The sequence below is a fragment of the Mercenaria mercenaria genome, chromosome 13 (genome assembly GCF_021730395.1).
Source record: "Mercenaria mercenaria strain notata chromosome 13, MADL_Memer_1, whole genome shotgun sequence".
NCBI classification, from domain to species: domain Eukaryota; kingdom Metazoa; phylum Mollusca; class Bivalvia; order Venerida; family Veneridae; genus Mercenaria; species Mercenaria mercenaria.
This window is the reverse complement of record NC_069373.1, coordinates 27530432-27547669: the sequence shown is the minus strand read 5'-3', so window position 1 is coordinate 27547669 and position 17238 is coordinate 27530432. Positions and strand designations below refer to the sequence as shown.

At 37.1% G+C, this 17238-nt stretch overlaps 1 protein-coding gene across 1 annotated transcript in view; it reads right to left on the bottom strand.

Annotated features, from left to right (window-relative positions):
- The window catches only part of LOC123529215 (sortilin-like), a 145314-nt gene that overhangs the window by 34293 nt on the left and 93783 nt on the right, over positions 1-17238 (bottom strand). The window contains exons 14-16 of the mRNA XM_045309448.2: positions 16150-16272; positions 10115-10232; positions 4573-4647 (exon numbers count right to left, since the gene is read on the bottom strand). Of these exons, the coding sequence (XP_045165383.2) occupies positions 4573-4647; positions 10115-10232; positions 16150-16272 (316 nt within the window). The remainder of the gene's footprint in view (positions 1-4572; positions 4648-10114; positions 10233-16149; positions 16273-17238) is intronic.

Genomic DNA, 17238 nt, shown 5'->3' with positions numbered 1-17238 from the left:
AAGTAACTTGTTTTTCTATTTATATCAAAAACAGTAGTTTCTTCTTCTTCTACCATAGTAAGGGTTGAAACCATAATGGATTGTCAGGAACACTGCATAAAACTTTGTAAAAGCGGTAAGACAGCTGATCTCTCGGTGATACTTAAAATCTAAAATTGTGTTAAGTTGCGCAGATAAAACTGGTACAATTAAAACAAGAGGGTCAATGACCCTAAGCGCTCACCTGTGTACAAGGCTTCAAGTGTGTCTGCATAAGTCTGAGTTAGGTTTCTTCTACGTTAGCCTATGTTATATACATTTCACACATATTTTTGAACCTAGGACAACAATTTGAACAATTATGGTAGACATTACAAATCTGATATCACATGCCAAATAATCAAGGCTCTAGCTATTATTGATTCAGAAGATTTTCAAAGTTTCCTAATATAAAAGCCTATAGTAAGAACATGTCAGACACATGGGCATAGCCATTTTTCTTACCTAGGGCAATAATTTGGACAAGTATGGTAGAGAGTCAAATCCTTATATCACAATCATGCCAAATATCAAAGCTCTAGAGAAAAAGATTTCTAAAATCTTATAGCTGAAACCCTATTTTTAACCAAAAAGACACGTATGTTCAAAGAACCGGAACCATTTGAACAACTATGAAAGAGGGCTACCTAGAGATCATTTGTGTAAAGTTTTGGAGATGGTGTTTAAAGAAATTGTTGATGAAAAGCGACCACACCCTCTGGCAGCCATGTTTTTTGACAAATCAGAAATTTTTTAACAGTATTAAATTTTTTCAGAAGGTCACACAAGGACAATTTGTGTGAAATAATTTCAAAATCAGGCTTACAGTTTTATACAAGAAGATTTTCTAAGTTTCTACTATATACAAAAAGGGAAAAATGACCACGCCCCCTGGCAACCATGTTTTTTTCGACAAATTGGAATAATTTGAACAATCTTGGTAAAGGGTCACACAAGAACCATTTATGTAAAATTATTTCAAAATCGGGCTAGCACTATCACACAAGAAGATTTTTAAAGTTTCCACTATATACATATAGGGAAAAGTGACCATGCCCTCTGGTGGCCATGTTTTTTGACAAATCAAAACAAGAGGGCCATGAAGGCCCTGTATCACTCACCTGACCTATTGACCTAAAGATCATAAAGATTAACATTCTGACCATTAGTTTCATTAAGATATGGTCATAAATGTTGCCTCTAAAGTGTTAAATAGCTTTTCCTTTGATTTGATCCAGTGACCTAGTTTTTGACCCCACATGACCCAGATTCGAACTTGACCTAAAGATCATCAAGATTAACATTCTGACTAAGTTTCATGAAGATACAGTCATAAATGTGGCCTCTAGAGTGTAAACAAGCTTTTTCTTTGAATTAAACTAGTGACCTAGTTTCTGACCCCACATGACCCAGATTCGAACTTGACCTATAGATCATCAAGACCAACGTTCTGATCAATATTCATTAAGATATGGTCATAAATGTGGCCTCTACAGTGTAAACTAGCTTTTCCTTTGATTTGACCTGGTGACCTAGTTTGTGATCCTACATGACCCATATTCAAACTGGACCTTGAGACAATCAAAATTAACATTCTGACCAAGATTCATGAAGATACAGTGGCCTCTAGAGTGTTAAAAAGCTTTTCCTTTGATTTGACCTGGTGACCTAGTTTTTGACCCCAGATAACCCAATATCAAACTCGTACAAGATTTTATTGAGAGTAACATTCTGACCAAGTTTCATTAAGATTGGGCCAAAATTGTGACCTCTAGAGTGTTAACAAGCTTTTCCTTTCACTAGTTTTTCTTTTAATTTGACCTAGTGACCTATTTTTTGACCCGACATGACCCAGATTCAAACTGGACCTTGAAATCATCAAGATTACAATTCTGACTAAGTTTCATGAAGATACAGTCATAAATGTGGCCTCTACAGTGTTAACAAGCTTTTCCTTCGATTTGCCCTAGTGACCTAGTTTTTGACCCAACCTGACCCAGATTTGAATCTGACCTATAGATCATCAAGATTAACATTCTGACCTGGTTTCATTAAGATATTATCATAAATGTGGCCTACACAGTGTAAACTAGCTTTTCCTTTGATTTGACCTGGTGACCTAGTTTTTGATCCTACATGACCCAGATTCAAATTGGACCTTGAGAATATCAAGATTACCATTTTGACCAAGTTTCATAAAGATACAGTCATAAATGTGGCCTCTACAGTGTTAACTAGCTTTACCATTGATTTGACTCGGTGACCTAGTTTTTGACCCCACATGACACAGGTTCAAACTTGACCTAAAGATTATCAAGATTAACATTCTGACTAAGTTTCATGAAGATACAGTCATAAATGTGGCCTCTAGAGTGTTTACAAGCTTTTCCTTTGATTTGACCTAGTGTCCTAGTTTTTGACCCCACCTGACCCAGATTCGAACTTGACCTATACAGCCTCAAGACTAACATTCTGACCAAGTTTCATTAAGATATGGTCATACATGTGGCCTCTACAGTGTAAACTAGCTTTTCCTTTGATTTGACCTGGTGACCTAGTTTTTGATCCTACATGACCCAGATTCAAACTGGACCTTGAGATTATCAAGGTTACCATTTTGACCAAGTTTCATGAAGATACAGTCATGAATGTGGCCTCTACAGTGTTAACAAGCTTTTTCTTTGCTTTGACCTGGTGACCTAGTTTTTGACCCTGACCAAGTTTCATTAAGATTGGGCCAAAATTGTGACCTCTAGTGTTAACAAGCTTTTCCTTTGATTTGACCTGATGACCTAGTTTTTGATCCCAGATGACCCAATATCGAACCAGTCCAAGATTTTATTGAGGGTAACATTCTGACCAAGTTTCATTAAGATTGGGCCACAATTGTGACCTCTAGAGTGTTAACAAGCTTTTCCTTTGATTTGACCTGGTGACCTAGTTTTTGACCCCAGATGATCCAATATCGAACTCGTCCAAGATTTTACTGAGTGTTATATTCTGACCAAGTTTCACTAAGATTGGGCCAAAAATGTATCCTCTAGAATGTTAATAAGTTTTTACTTTGATCTGACCTGGTGACCTAGTTTTTAACCCCAGATGACCCAATATCGAACTCGTCCAAGATTTTATTGAGGGTAACATTCTGACCAAGTTTCATTAAGACTGGGCCAAAATTGTGACCTCTAGAGTGTTAACAAGCTTTTCCTTTGATTTGACCTGGTGACCTAGTTTTTGACCCCAGATGACCCAATATCGAACTCATCCATAATTTCATTGAGGGTAACATTCTGACCAAGTTTCATTAAGATTGGCTCAAATTTGTGACCTCTAGAGTGTTGACGATGATGACGGACGACGGACACAGGGCGATCACAAAAGCTCACCTTTGAGCACTTCGTGCTCAGGTGAGCTAAAATGTTAGAAAAATATCTAAAATATTGAAAATCTAAAAAAAGAATTTATAAAAAAAGACTAATTCTTGGAATTTAAGGGGAAGTAAATCAGTACAAAAGTTAAACAAGAGCACCGCCTTGCGGGTGCTGACGCTCATCTGATTTTTTTTGTATAACAGAAAAATTGTCCTACCAAAAAGGGCCATAATTCTTGCAAAAAGCAGGATGGAGTTATCTTTCTTGATGTACAGAGTCAGCTTATGATGGTGAACAACTGTTGCAGGAGAAAAGCTGACCTAAACATAAAACTTAACCAATAAATCTGATATTTTCTAAGTCCAAAAGGGGCGATAATTCTTGCAAAAAGCAGGACAGAGTTATATTTCTTGCTGTACATGGTCAGCTTATGATGGTGAACAAGTGTTGCAAGTTTCAAAGCAATACCTTTGATAGTTTAGGAGAAAAGCTGACCTTAACATAAAACTTAACCAGGCAACGCCGACACCGATCAAGCGATGACAATAACTCATTTTTTTTTTCAAAAAATCAGATGAGCTAAAAAAGGTTACTTCCGTTTAGTTCTAAGCCAATCAGAATGATATATAGTGAAAATGCATCAAAATTAACCTTAAATTCTAAGTAAAAGGGGGCATACAAGTTATGTGCAAGTTCGGTAAAAATCAAATCAAAATTAAAGCTGCTATTGTGCAGACAAGGGGCCCTAACTCTTGAACCGATATTGGGGTCTGGCCAGATCAAGAAAGGAGCTGAGATCTCATGGTGATACAAGTTGTGTGCAAGTTTGGTTAAAATAAAATCATAAATGAAACCTCTATGGTGCAGACAAGAAATTGTTGACGCACGGACGCTGGACGGACGGAAGGACTGACGACAGACGAAGGGTGATCACAAAAGCTCACCTTGTCACTATGTGACAGGTGAGCTAAAAACAAGAAAGTAGGTTTGGCTCAGGTGTGCTAAAAATGTTGATGGACGAACAACACATGACCGACATTGAGCACTCACAAAAGCTCACCATGAGCCTTTGGCTCAGGTAAGCTAAAATGTGGACGACAAACGATAGACGCCGGACCATCCACCCCATACTAATAGCTCATCCTGAACCTTCAGTTCAGGTCAACTAAAAAATGAAGCCTACCATTCATAATCTTCTCTTGTACATTTGCAAGGTTCTGTTTTATTTTCCACCATATGGTCATATCCATTGTAACACCTGAAACAATGAGGACAGAAATAAACACAAGTATCTTGATTGTAACAGATGTTTACATGTGTTAATTAATACAAATAAAAGATATAAGATATGCTTATACCTACTACAGAAAACAAGTTCAATGACTGACATATTTAACAGAAATATTACTGGAAAAGTGTGACGAACAATTTAAATAACAATTCTCAAAAGAACATAAATAAATGAAAGACAGATTCAACCATCATTTTATCCATATTGAAACAAGCAAGATAAAACAAATCTCTTCGTTTTACCTCCCCCCGTCCCCCCCCCCCCCCCCACCACACACACACACCTAAAAATAAACAAGAGGGCAAAGATGGCCCTAAGTCACTCACCTGTGACAAATATTCTGACCAATTTTCATTAAGACTGGACCAAAAAAACGTGGCCTCTTTATTTTTTTATTTGACCTGGTGACCTAGTTTTTGACCCTACATGACCCAAATAATTTATACGATATTTCATGCAGAGAAAAATTCTGACCAAGTTTCACATACATCAAATGAACAAGAGTGTTAACAAGCTTTTCCTTTGATTTGACCAGGTGACCTAGTTTTTGACCCCATATGACCCAGTTTGGAACTTAGCCTAGGAATCAAAGGGCCAAAATAGAAAATTTTGCCCCTTTCAGGGGCATGACTCTGGAACCCATAAATGAATCTAGACAGTTTTCGAAAGGAACTGAGATCTTATTGTGACTTAAGTTGTGTGTAAGTGTGGTTAAAATCAATTATAAAATGTCATTTCTACCATGTTCACAAGGTAAAAATTAACAAATTCTGGCTTTTTCAGGGGTCAATCACAGGCCGTAACTCCGGAACCTATGTTTGAATCTGATAGATTCATCATGGATTCAAAGATATATTGTTGTTGAAGATATTTTGCAAGTTTGTATCAAATCAAACCATAAATGAAGTCTCTATATGGCTGCAAAAGCCAAAATAGCAAATTCTGACTCTGGAACCCATGAAGGGATCTGGCCAGTTTTTGAAAGGAATGAGATATTATGCCAATACAACTTGTGTGCAAGTTTGATTAAAGTTGATTTCAAAATGTAGTCTCTATCGGGTTCACAAGCCGAAAAATGGCAAATTTTGGCCCTTTAAAGGGCAATAACTCTGGAACTCATTAAGGGATCTGGCCAGTTTTCGAAAGGAACCGAGATATTATGCCAAAACAGGTTGTTTGCAAGTTTGATTAAAGTTGATTGCAAAATGTAGTCTCTATCGGGTTCACAAGCCAAACAAGAGCTGTCTCCATAGGATGACACATGCCCCCGATGGCACTTTGAATGAATAGTTATGGCCGATGTTAGAGTTTAGGACCTTTGACCTACGGAGCTGGGTCCTGCGCGCGACACGTTGTCTTACTGTGTCACACATTCATGCATACTTATTTTAAAATCCATGCACGAATGACAAAGATATGGACCGGACATGCCCATCAATGCACTATCATGAAAAATGACCTTTAACGTCTAAGTGTGACCTTGACCTTTGAGCTACGGACCTGGGTCTTGCGTGTGACACGTCGTCTTACTGTGGTACACATTCATGCCAAGTTATTTGAAAATCCATCCATCCATGACAAAGATATGGGCCGGACACGCCCATCAATGCACTATCCTTTAACGTCCAAGTGTGACCTTGACTTTTGAGCTACGGACCTGGGTCTTGCACGCGACACGTTGTCTTACTGTGGTACACATTTATGCCAAGTTATTTGAAAATCCATCCATCGATGACAAAGATATGGACCGGACACGCCCATCAATGCACTATCCTTTAACGTCTAAGTGTGACCTTGACCTTTGAGCTACGGACCTGGGTCTTGCGCGCGACACTTCGTCTTACCGTGGTACACATTCATGCCAAGTAATTTGAAAATCCATCCATCGATGACAAAGATATGGACCGGACACGAAAATTGCGGAGAGACCGACAGACGGTTCAAAAACTATATGCCTCCCTTCGGGGGCATAAAAATAGCAATTCTGGCCCTTTAAGGTGCCATAACTCTGGAACCCATGATGGGATCTGGCCAGTTTTCAAAAGGAACCAAGATATTATGTCAATACAAGTTGTGTGCAAGTTTGATTACAGTTGATAACAAAATGTGGTCTTTATCGTGTTCACAAGACAAAAATAGCAAATTTTGGCCCTTTAAGGGGCCATAACTCTGGAACCCATGACGGGATCTGGCCAGTTTTCAAAAGGATCCAAGATATTATGCCAATACAAGTTGTGTGCAAGTTTGATTAAAGTTGATTGCAAAATGTGGTCTCTATGATATTCACAAGCCAAAAATAGCATATTTTGGCCCTTTAAGGGGCCATAACTCTGGAACCCATAATGGGATCTGACCAGTCTTCGAAAGGAACCGAGATATTATGCCAATACAAGTTGTGCGAGTTTGATTAAAGTTGATTGCAAAACGTTTTTTGTTTTGCTTTTTTTAACGTCGCACCGACACATGATAGGTCATATGGCGACTTTCCAGCTTTAATGGTGGAGGAAGACCCCAGATGCCCCTCCGTGCATTATTTCATCACGAGCGGGCACCTGGGTAGAACCACCAACCTTCCGTAAGCCAGCTGGATGGGATTGCAAAATGTGGTCTCTATTGTGTTCACAAGAAATTGTGAACAGATGGACGGACGACGGACAAAATACGATCACATAAGCTCACCCTGTCACTATGTGACAGGTGAGCTAAGACAAGAGCACCGCCTTGCTGGTGCTGAAGCTCATCTGATTTTTTTTTGTTTAATAGAAAAATTCTCCTACCCATGATTTTCTAAGTCCAAAAAGGGCCATAATTCTTGCAAAAAGCAGGATGGAGTAATGTTTCTTGATGTACAGAGTCAGCTCATGCTGGTGAACAACTGTTGCAAGTTTCAAAGCAAAAAGCTGACCTAAACATAAAACTTAACCAATAAAACTGATATTTTCTAAGTCCAAAAGGGGCCATAAATCTTGCAAAAAGCAGGACAGAGTTATGTTTCTTGTTGTACATGGTCAGCTTTTGATGGTGAACAAGTGTTGAAAGTTTTAAAGCAATAGCTTTGACAGTTTATGAGAAAAGCTGACAAACATATTACTCAACCAAGAAAACTGATTTTCTAAGTCCAAAAGGGGCAATAATTCTTGAAAAAATCAGGATGGAGTTATGTTTCTTGATGTACTGGGTCAGCTTATGATGGTGAACAAGTGTTGCAAGTTTCAAAGCAATAGCTTTGACAGTTTAAGAGAAAAAGTTGACCTAAACATAAAACTTAACCAAGAAATCTGATATTTTCTAAGTCCAAAAGGGGCCATAAATCTTGCAAAAAGTAGGATGGAGTTATGTTTCTTGCTGTACAGGGTCAGCTTATGATGGTGAACAAGTGTTGCAAGTGTTAAAGCAATAGCTTTGATAGTTTAGGAGAAAAGCTGATCTAAACTTAAAACTTAACCAAGAAAACTGATTTTTTAAGTCCAAAAGGAGCAATAGTTCTTGCAAAAAGCAGGATTGAGTTATGTTTCTTGATTACAGGGTCAGCTTATGATGGTGAACAAGTGTTGCAAGTTTCAAAGCAATAGCTTTGATAGTTTAGTTGAAAAGTTGACCTAAACATAAAACTTAACCAAGAAATCTGATATTTTCTAAGTCCAAAAGGGGCAATAAATCTTGCAAAAAGCAGGATGGAATTATGTTTCTTGCTGTACAGGGTCAGCTAATGATAGTGAACAAGTGTTGCAAGTTTTAAAGCAATAGCTTTGTGTTTAGGAGAAAAGCTGACCTAAACATAAAACTTAACCAGGCAACACCTATGCAGACGCTGACGCCGATCAAGTGATGACAATAACTCTTCATTTTTTTTTCAAAAAATCAGATGAGCTAAAAAAGAATGTGACCTAAAACACATCTTAACAATGCAATTCCTTCTTTGTCTGATCTAAACATTTGCTTACTATATTTTCTTGAAAATCTACCCTTGAAATTACCTCTAGCATTTCGATTGGTTAGAAAAGTGGTCACATGGTGACCCCCTATATTTCTATGTAGGGTCAGTAGATTTTCATGTCATTCTTGGCTGAAAGTACATGGTCCATAAGAAATCAATTATAGGGTTTGTTTGTATGTCAGTATGATAAATGGAGGGAGGTGTTAGGTTATGTCTTAACAGTGTTTCTATAGGGGCAAATGTTGCCTGGGATTGGGCAATTTTGCTCATTCTCCTGCCAGTAAGATAAAACATCTATATTTTCAGCACACACTTCTTATATTATCTAAATGACTTTTCCACAACATAGTAAATTTACATATCAAACTACACTTGTTACAAACTTTTATGAACTGCCAATATGTCATGGACCCAAAAATTTTATAGTATCATACACAAAAAAATATTTTCTGATATAAAGACCAAGGGCTTAACATTGTTGAAAACCTTACAGTCATTTTTAGGACCTTGTAAAGCTGTTCATGAAATCATTAGAATTATAATAACATATAAATAAAGTGCAAAAATTTTTCTTTGTGATCTGAAAACTTTAAACAGGCAGATCAATAACATTATTAAAGATCAGTGATTATTTTTCAAAAATAATTAAAAACCTTATCATGCTGAACATGATTGATTCTGCCTTTGCAACTAGTGCAGATCATGACCAGCCTGCACATCCATGCAGTCTGATCATGATCTGCACTGTTCACCATTCAGTCAGTATCTTTTGGCAAGAACCTCTTTTAACAGTTAATGGTACTGTCCAAACTGAAAGATGGACAAGTTCATTATAGAAATTTAGCAGGGTGAGGGTTAATAATAATCAACAAAGGCACAAGGAAAGAGTTTATTATTTTGCATAGTTGCATTCTATAGGAATAATCTAACAGAAATGATTTACATTTTTCATAAAGTAATAAGCTTGTTTATATAATTTCATAAAGGTGAACATATTTTGTCATTTCCAGTTTAATGTATTTATTCTACAACTGAACTTACAGGTACTTTTAAAGAGTTCTAAATTTATAAATGTAAATCAATTGAAACTAATCAAAAATCATGATTATAGCAAGTTTTAGGTCTGCAATTGATTATATTACAGTAACAAGTAACTGAAACTTACCGGAGTTTATAAATGAGTATCTAATAAATATGGGTATGATATGGATGCACTACTTAATAAGGTACTAACACACATAGCCTGAACTGAACAGCCATTTTTCAGGTCTATGCTGAGTTCACCTCAAGTAAGCTTAGCAGGAACTGAAATTGGTAACAAAGTTGTGTTTTTTACATGAAGGTGTCTGCAGACTGAAAGACAGATAGACAGACAATCACACTGACGATTATTGTAGGGCTTCTTGGTAAAGGCAAGACCCCTAACAATTTGTCTTGAAAGGACCTCCAAACAAATGTTGCAAGCATGATGAAATTATAAATAATGAAGAAAGTTACCATGAATCCTTCTTCAGTCTTTTAAATGTCTCTTTAATTCCAAGCAAACATCCTCGAACTTCAGGACCCTCATCAGCTCTCAGAACTGAGTGTGCTAGCCATGGTTCATAGTCATCATCTAAATTGTCAGATAAACAGCACTTTAATATACAGCATAGTCACCATTTAAACTGACAGAAAAACAACACTTTAATATATCACAGCAAGAAAAACAACACTTTAATATATCACAGCAAGAAAAACAACACTTTAATATATCACAGCAAGTATACTGCAACATCAGCCTTTTACCCAAATGAATAATAAACCTTTACACTTTTATTTCATTAATCATTTAGCAAAAGCTTTTTGGTCTTTATGTTGAACTACAGTTAAGTGAGCCAAAGTATCAATCCTGTAAATAAGCTGGGGTTCTGGTATCATAGGTCCTCAGCAGGGTCAAGGGCAGAGCCTAAAACACATTTTAACTGTCAATTCCTTCTTGATTTGATCTAAACATGTGCTTAATATATTTTCTTGAAAATCTACCCATGAAAATATCTGTAAACATGAGGGACATAATGACCCTAGACCTAGTTCCCTAACCTGACATTCACAACTCAACTGAATAATTTTGAAACAAAGAACAATGCTGTGAAAATCTAAAATGTGGTCAGTGGTTTCAGCTGAGAAAACTTTCAGTCTTCCTGGCAACTAGAGTTCTGCATGGAATTAAATTCTTTGGACAATTTTCAAAGGGGGCCCACCCAAGGATCATTCCTGTGAAGTTTGGTGTAATTCTGCCCAGTAGTTATGAAGAAGATTTTTTTTTACAAATTGTTGACACACGACGGACATAGAGCCTTTGGCTCAGGTCAGCTAAAAAGGCAATCAAGACTAGCATTATTTATAAAATGAAAATTTATAACTTATTGTCTATGACCAGAGTTAATTTTTACCATCGCTTTCTGCTTGTTTTTGGCAGTTTTTCATTGGAATTTGCCAAAATCAATCTACGATCATAATTTAAAAACTCTTGGAAATTATCGCAGATGTCCCGTCAGTTGTTCATTCCGAAGTTTTGCTACAAAATATAACTTTAAAATGGCTACTTTGACACTACTTTCGTGATTCCGCTTGTTAAAACATGTATTAATCAGATTCATACGAAAAACATTGCCGTGAAATTTATAACTAATTTTTATTTTCATTTAACATCTGTCACTGCCTTTTAATTCAGTCTGTGAAACCTGATTTTCATTTCTTTGACGATAAACAGTAACTACCTCGCCAAATTACTTCAATCAATGATGACATATGTAAAGGTGGAGCTACATAATTTGGCCAATAAAACGTCATGGGTTCTGCATCCAAAGCTGTCACTGGTTTATCGCATGTAGGTCAAAAATCGAGAGGCATGTGGCATCGTTATGTAATGGATGTCGAATCGCTAATTCCTTGGTTGATGACACGCTGTGTATTGTGTATTATGAAAGGAAACGGCTGCGAGTAATATTGATTTTTAGGCTAGATGGAGAGTTCTTTAGACAAAGAAATACACATTATAAAAAATACATTTACGGCAAAATTTTTTTTATTAATTGTAGTGGAAACCCTGCAAAACTATGCATGTGTTTCAAATTTGAAGCCTGTACCTTCAAAAATGTGAAAGTAGGTCACTAGGTCAATGTCAAGGTCAAAGTTTATTTCGGTACACAAACCTATGCATGTGGTCCAAATTTGAAGCCTGTAGCTTGAGAAATGTGAAAGTAGGTGACTAGGTCAATCTCAAGGTCAAAGTTCATTTCAGTACACAAAACTATGCATGTGGTCCAAATCTGAAGGCTGTAGTTTGAGAAATGTGAAAGTATGTCACTAGGTCAAAATCAAAGTCAAATATCATTTCGGAACACAAAACTATGCAAGTGTTTCAAATTTGAAGCCTGTACCTACAAAAATATGGATGTAGGTCACTAGGTCAATTTTACTATACAAGTCTATGTAAAACTTGTGACCCCCGGGGTGGGGCCTGTTTTCACCCTAGGGGCACAATATGAATAATCCTGATAGAGGACCATAAGATGATGTCACTGTAGCTTGAGAAATGTGAAAGTAGGTCACTAGGTCAATCTCAAGGTCAAAGTTCATTTCAGTACACAAAACTATGCAATAATGTGGTCCAAATTTGAAGGCTGTAGTTTGAGAAATGTGGAAGTAGGTCACTAGGTCAAAATCAAGGTCAAATATCATTTCGGAACACAAAACTATGCATGTGTTTCAAATCTGAAGCCTGTACCTTCAAAAATGTGAAAGTAGGTCACTAGGTCAATGTCAAGGTTAAAGTTTATTTCGGTACACAAGCCTATGCATGTGGTCCAAATTTGAAGGCTGTAGCTTCAGAAATGTGAAAGTAGGTCACTAGGTCAAGATCAAGGTCAACTCATGTCAAGGTTCATCTAGCCACTCAAAACTATACACTTTATGACCCTTCTACAGGTAAGGCCATAAAAACCAATTAACTACGTGGAGGGCCACTGGATATAAAATTATATTAGACTAGGGTATCAATACATCATTCTGACAAAGTTTGGTCAAAATCTCCCCCCCCCCCCCCCCCCCCCCCCCCCACTAGTTTCTGAGGAGATGCGTTAACAAGAAATCGTCGACCAATTAACTACTTGGAGGGCCACTGGATATAAAATTATATTAGAAATCAAAATAAACAAAGGGCCATAACTCACTCAAAAATTGTTGAACCAGTCTGATTTTCAGGGGGACATAACTAGGGTACCAATACATCATTCTGACAAAGTTTGGTCAAAATCCCCCCAATAGTTTTTGAGGAGATGCGATAACGAGAAATTGTTAATGGAAGGACGGATGGACCACAGATGCAGAGTGATTTGAATAGCCCACCATCTGATGATGGTGGGCTAAAAAGTTACAAAATAAGCTATTTATAGGATCAACAAATGGAATAAATTCTAACCAGAGTGCCAGACTGTCACAAAATACGCCCGTCATCGAACCTAATTCAAGGGGCATAATTCAAGAGTGCCTTGGAAGATTTGACTAGTTATCGAACCTGGCTGAGATATTATACCCACAAACATTGTTAGCAAGTTTGGTGAAGATCCGATGAAAACTGTTCGACTTAGGGAGCGGACAAGGCTAAATTCGCAGTATTTAGAGTAATTCAAGGGCCATAATCCAAGAGTGCCTGGGTCGATTTGGCTGGTTATCGAACCTGCCTGAGATATTATGCCCACAAACATTGTCAGCAAGTTTGGTGAAGATCGGATGAAAACTGTTTGACTCGGAAAGCGGACAAGACTACATTCGCTGTTTTTCAAGTAATTCAAGGGCCATAATCCAAGAGTGCCTCGGACGATTTGGTTGGTTATCGAACATGGCCGAGATATTATGCCCACAAACATTGGCAGCAAGTTTGGTGAAGATCAGATGAAAACTGTTCGACTTAAGAAAGTGGACATGCTTTGACTGCCGCCGTCGCCAAAGGTGTTCACATAATACGCCCCATTCTTTCAGAGACGGGCGTATAAAAATAAAATAATCTAAGACACAAAATCAAAGGCCTGAAGGGCCTGAGAGTTGGCTAGTAATTGATGTACTGATAGTATAGTCTAAATGTTAAGGTTATAATTTCAAACAACAGGAAATGAATACAGAATGTACACGAACAAGGAGCTGCATTCAATAAACGCTTGATGCCCCCGGTGGCATCCTTGTCAATACAAAGCAACCTAAGTCCAAAACCAGGTCATGGTCAAACTGAGGTCAGGTGATGTTTGAAGATGAGGAATGGTCACAGGTTACATCTGTATTAGTATCAATTCATTCTTGTAAGCGGTATTGATGCTAGGCGAAACGGTCCCATTTGGTTAACCAAGAGATGGTCCATATAAAGCAACCTAAGTCCAAAATGAGGTCAAGGTCAAGGTCAAGGTCAAACTGAGGTCAGGTGATGTCTGAAGATGAGGAATTGTCACAGGTTACATCTGCATTAGTATCAAGTCATTCTAGTAAGGGGTATTGATGCTAGACGAAACGGTCCCATTTGGTTAACCTCGTACGGACGGACGGACAGGACGATCACTATATGCCTCCCGCATCAGTAGATGCCGGGGGCATAGTAAATGGTTTTGTGGGTAAAAAGAATATGTTTCCATGCAACTTATTTCAAATATATTTTTTCCTCAGATTATGTATGGTAATAAATCAATGAAATCGATTAAAGTAGTGTTTGACATTGAGGCTTCAATACTAATCATTTTTAAGATTCATACAATTTCCATCAATAGTATCAAAGTTCTAACAAACCCACAGGAATGATCTGAGAAGGATCAGATCTAGAAATAAAGTAAACCGAAATGGATCTCATACACATGTAAAAGTTACAATGTGGTATCTTCAATATCCTCTGGACAGAAAGTGCGATGGACAAGGTGGCAACTATAATTATGCTCCCCCATTTTTAGGGACCATAACAAGCATATTAGCGAAGTAGAAAGAACAAGCATATTCAGTGAATTTATAACCGCTGCCAAATAAGTTGTTTAAGTATATTTTGAAAGATATTTTATTTCAAGATATAAGTTGTGTACAAAAAGACACAGAGTACTGAATATACATGTATGGGTGTCCGAAATACTCTTCAGTTTCCTGTTGGCAGATTTTCGCCAAGAGTCGCAGCTTTTAATCTTTAAAGATTTGCAATTATTTTGGTTGAAATAGCCATCTGCCTGCTTGCTGAAGATGGAACAGACAATATTAAATGTTCAACAAGTTCTACCAGTTTCAGTTTGTTTTTAGGTTGCTTTTTTCAACTGAACAGAGATTTCGTTACAATAAATATCAATTAAATGGACATTCAATCGATGTGTGGTAAAACTTTGTTTGATATTATTCAAGTATTTGAACCCGATATATTTCTCTAAACTTGAAGAATGGTTTCAGACCTGTTTACCCCTTCAAAACCATGTCAGTAGTCCCTAAGTGATTTATCAGTAGTTTTGACCATCAGATCTGTCAGTAGCTATTGCGTATAAAGTCCTGTTGAGGCCAAATGGCAGTGTATTTGCCTAAATACTGCTGGCAAGGTTTCCTTTATTTTGGTGCAATATATTGCACATTTTTAAAGTCCGTGCACTACACTTTCAATTATCCATTTTGATCCATGTAGACAGACAGGGCCCTGACTGTTTTCTGACAAAATTTCATGAAGATCAATTGAAAAATACAGCCTCTATCGCATACACAAGGTTTTTCTTTGATTTGACCTAGTGACCTAGTTTTTTACCCCAGATGACCCATTTTCAAACTTGGCCTAGATTTCATCAAAGGAATCATTCTGAACAAAATTCATAAAGATCAATTGAAAAATACAGCCTCTATCGCATACACAAGGTTTTTCTTTGATTTGACCTAGTGACCTAGTTTTTGACCCTAGATGACCCATTTTCAAACTCGGCCTAGATTTCATCAAGGTAATCATTCTGACAAAATTTCATGAAGATTTACTGAAAAATACAGCCTCTATTGCATACACAAAGTTTTTCTTCAATTTGCCCTAGTGACCTAGTTTTTGAACCCAGATGACCCATTTTCGAACTCGTCCTAGATTTCATCAATGTAATCATTCTGACAAAATTTCATGAAGATCAATTGAAAAATACAGCCTCTATCGCATACACAAGGTTTTTCTTTGATTTGACCTAGTGACCTAGTTTTTGACCCCAGATGACCCATTTTTGAACGCGGCCTAGATTTCATCAAGGTTATCATTCTGACAAAATTTCATGAAGATCAGTTGAAAAATAAAGCCTCTATCACATACACAAGCTAAATGTTGACAGACGACGGACAACAGACAGACGCTGGACATCGAGCGATCACAAAAACTCACCTGAGGTGAGCAAAAAAATCACAGAATCTGTGACTGCTAAGATATCAGTCATTAATTTTACAATATATATGTACAACAAAACTATGTCACTCTGCATTACTAGTTAATCATGAAAAAATGTTTATGATACCTTCACATTTTCTAGAAATGACTTTCTTGAAGTCTATCACACTAACTTCCCATTTCTTAGTCTTAGAAAGATAACCCCACAGCATGACAACAGCACTCTTCCCTTCTGGTTCTGTTAGTAAACCTGTAAACACAGAAATGTAACATAAGACAAGACACTCAATGTTCTTATTGTTTCTTGTCCCTTCGGGTTCGAAATTTCTTGTCAATACATGGTATACTTTTTAAGTTGTATTCTGGACATGAAACAAGAGCTGTCACAGGAGACAACATGCTTGACTATTTTGATGCTGGATAGTGAAACTGGGCACATCTGAGGAAGCTGGAGTGTTTAATGACTCCAATGTGGATGAAGATATTGGACAATAACTTAAGTCTCTGTCAAATGTATTTAGTAATAACAGAGATTTAGATAAAGTGTATCAAAACATTAAGTAAGAATAAAACGGACATACCGTAATTCATGAAAACATTCTGCAAAAGTAATGCACCACATGTCAATTCATGTGACTAATAATGTGGAACAACTATTTAGTAATAACCAAGATAAAGCAAAAGTGCATCATGACTTGGAACCTGAAATTCTAGTAAAAAGGGGGCATAACTCGTAGCATTTTGGTGCCAGCATTATGAACCTTGATGTGGGTGACAATGTGTAACAATTGTTTTAAGTTTGAATAAAATCCATTAAGTAACAACAGAGATATGGTGAAAAAAAGAATCAAAATTAAACTGAAATTCAAGGTAAAAAAGGGACTTAATTCACAAAATATTTCAGCCAGATTTATGGACCTTGTGTCATATGATGAGGGCAATATTGTGGAAGAACTATTTTGATTTTGAATCAAATTCATTAGGTAATAACAAAGATATAATGGATGTGCATCAACATTAACCTGAAATTCTAAGGGCTGTTCCAGGAAAAAAGGCCTGTGGGGAGTGGGGGCTGGGGGTAGGAACGAGCTCCAATTTTTAGGGAACACCTATAGAATTTTAATTGTTTTTGGGGGACCACCAACAGAATTTTTATTGCTTTGATACCCCCTACCCACAGAATTTTAATTATTGGATCTGTGTGAATTTTGCAGTA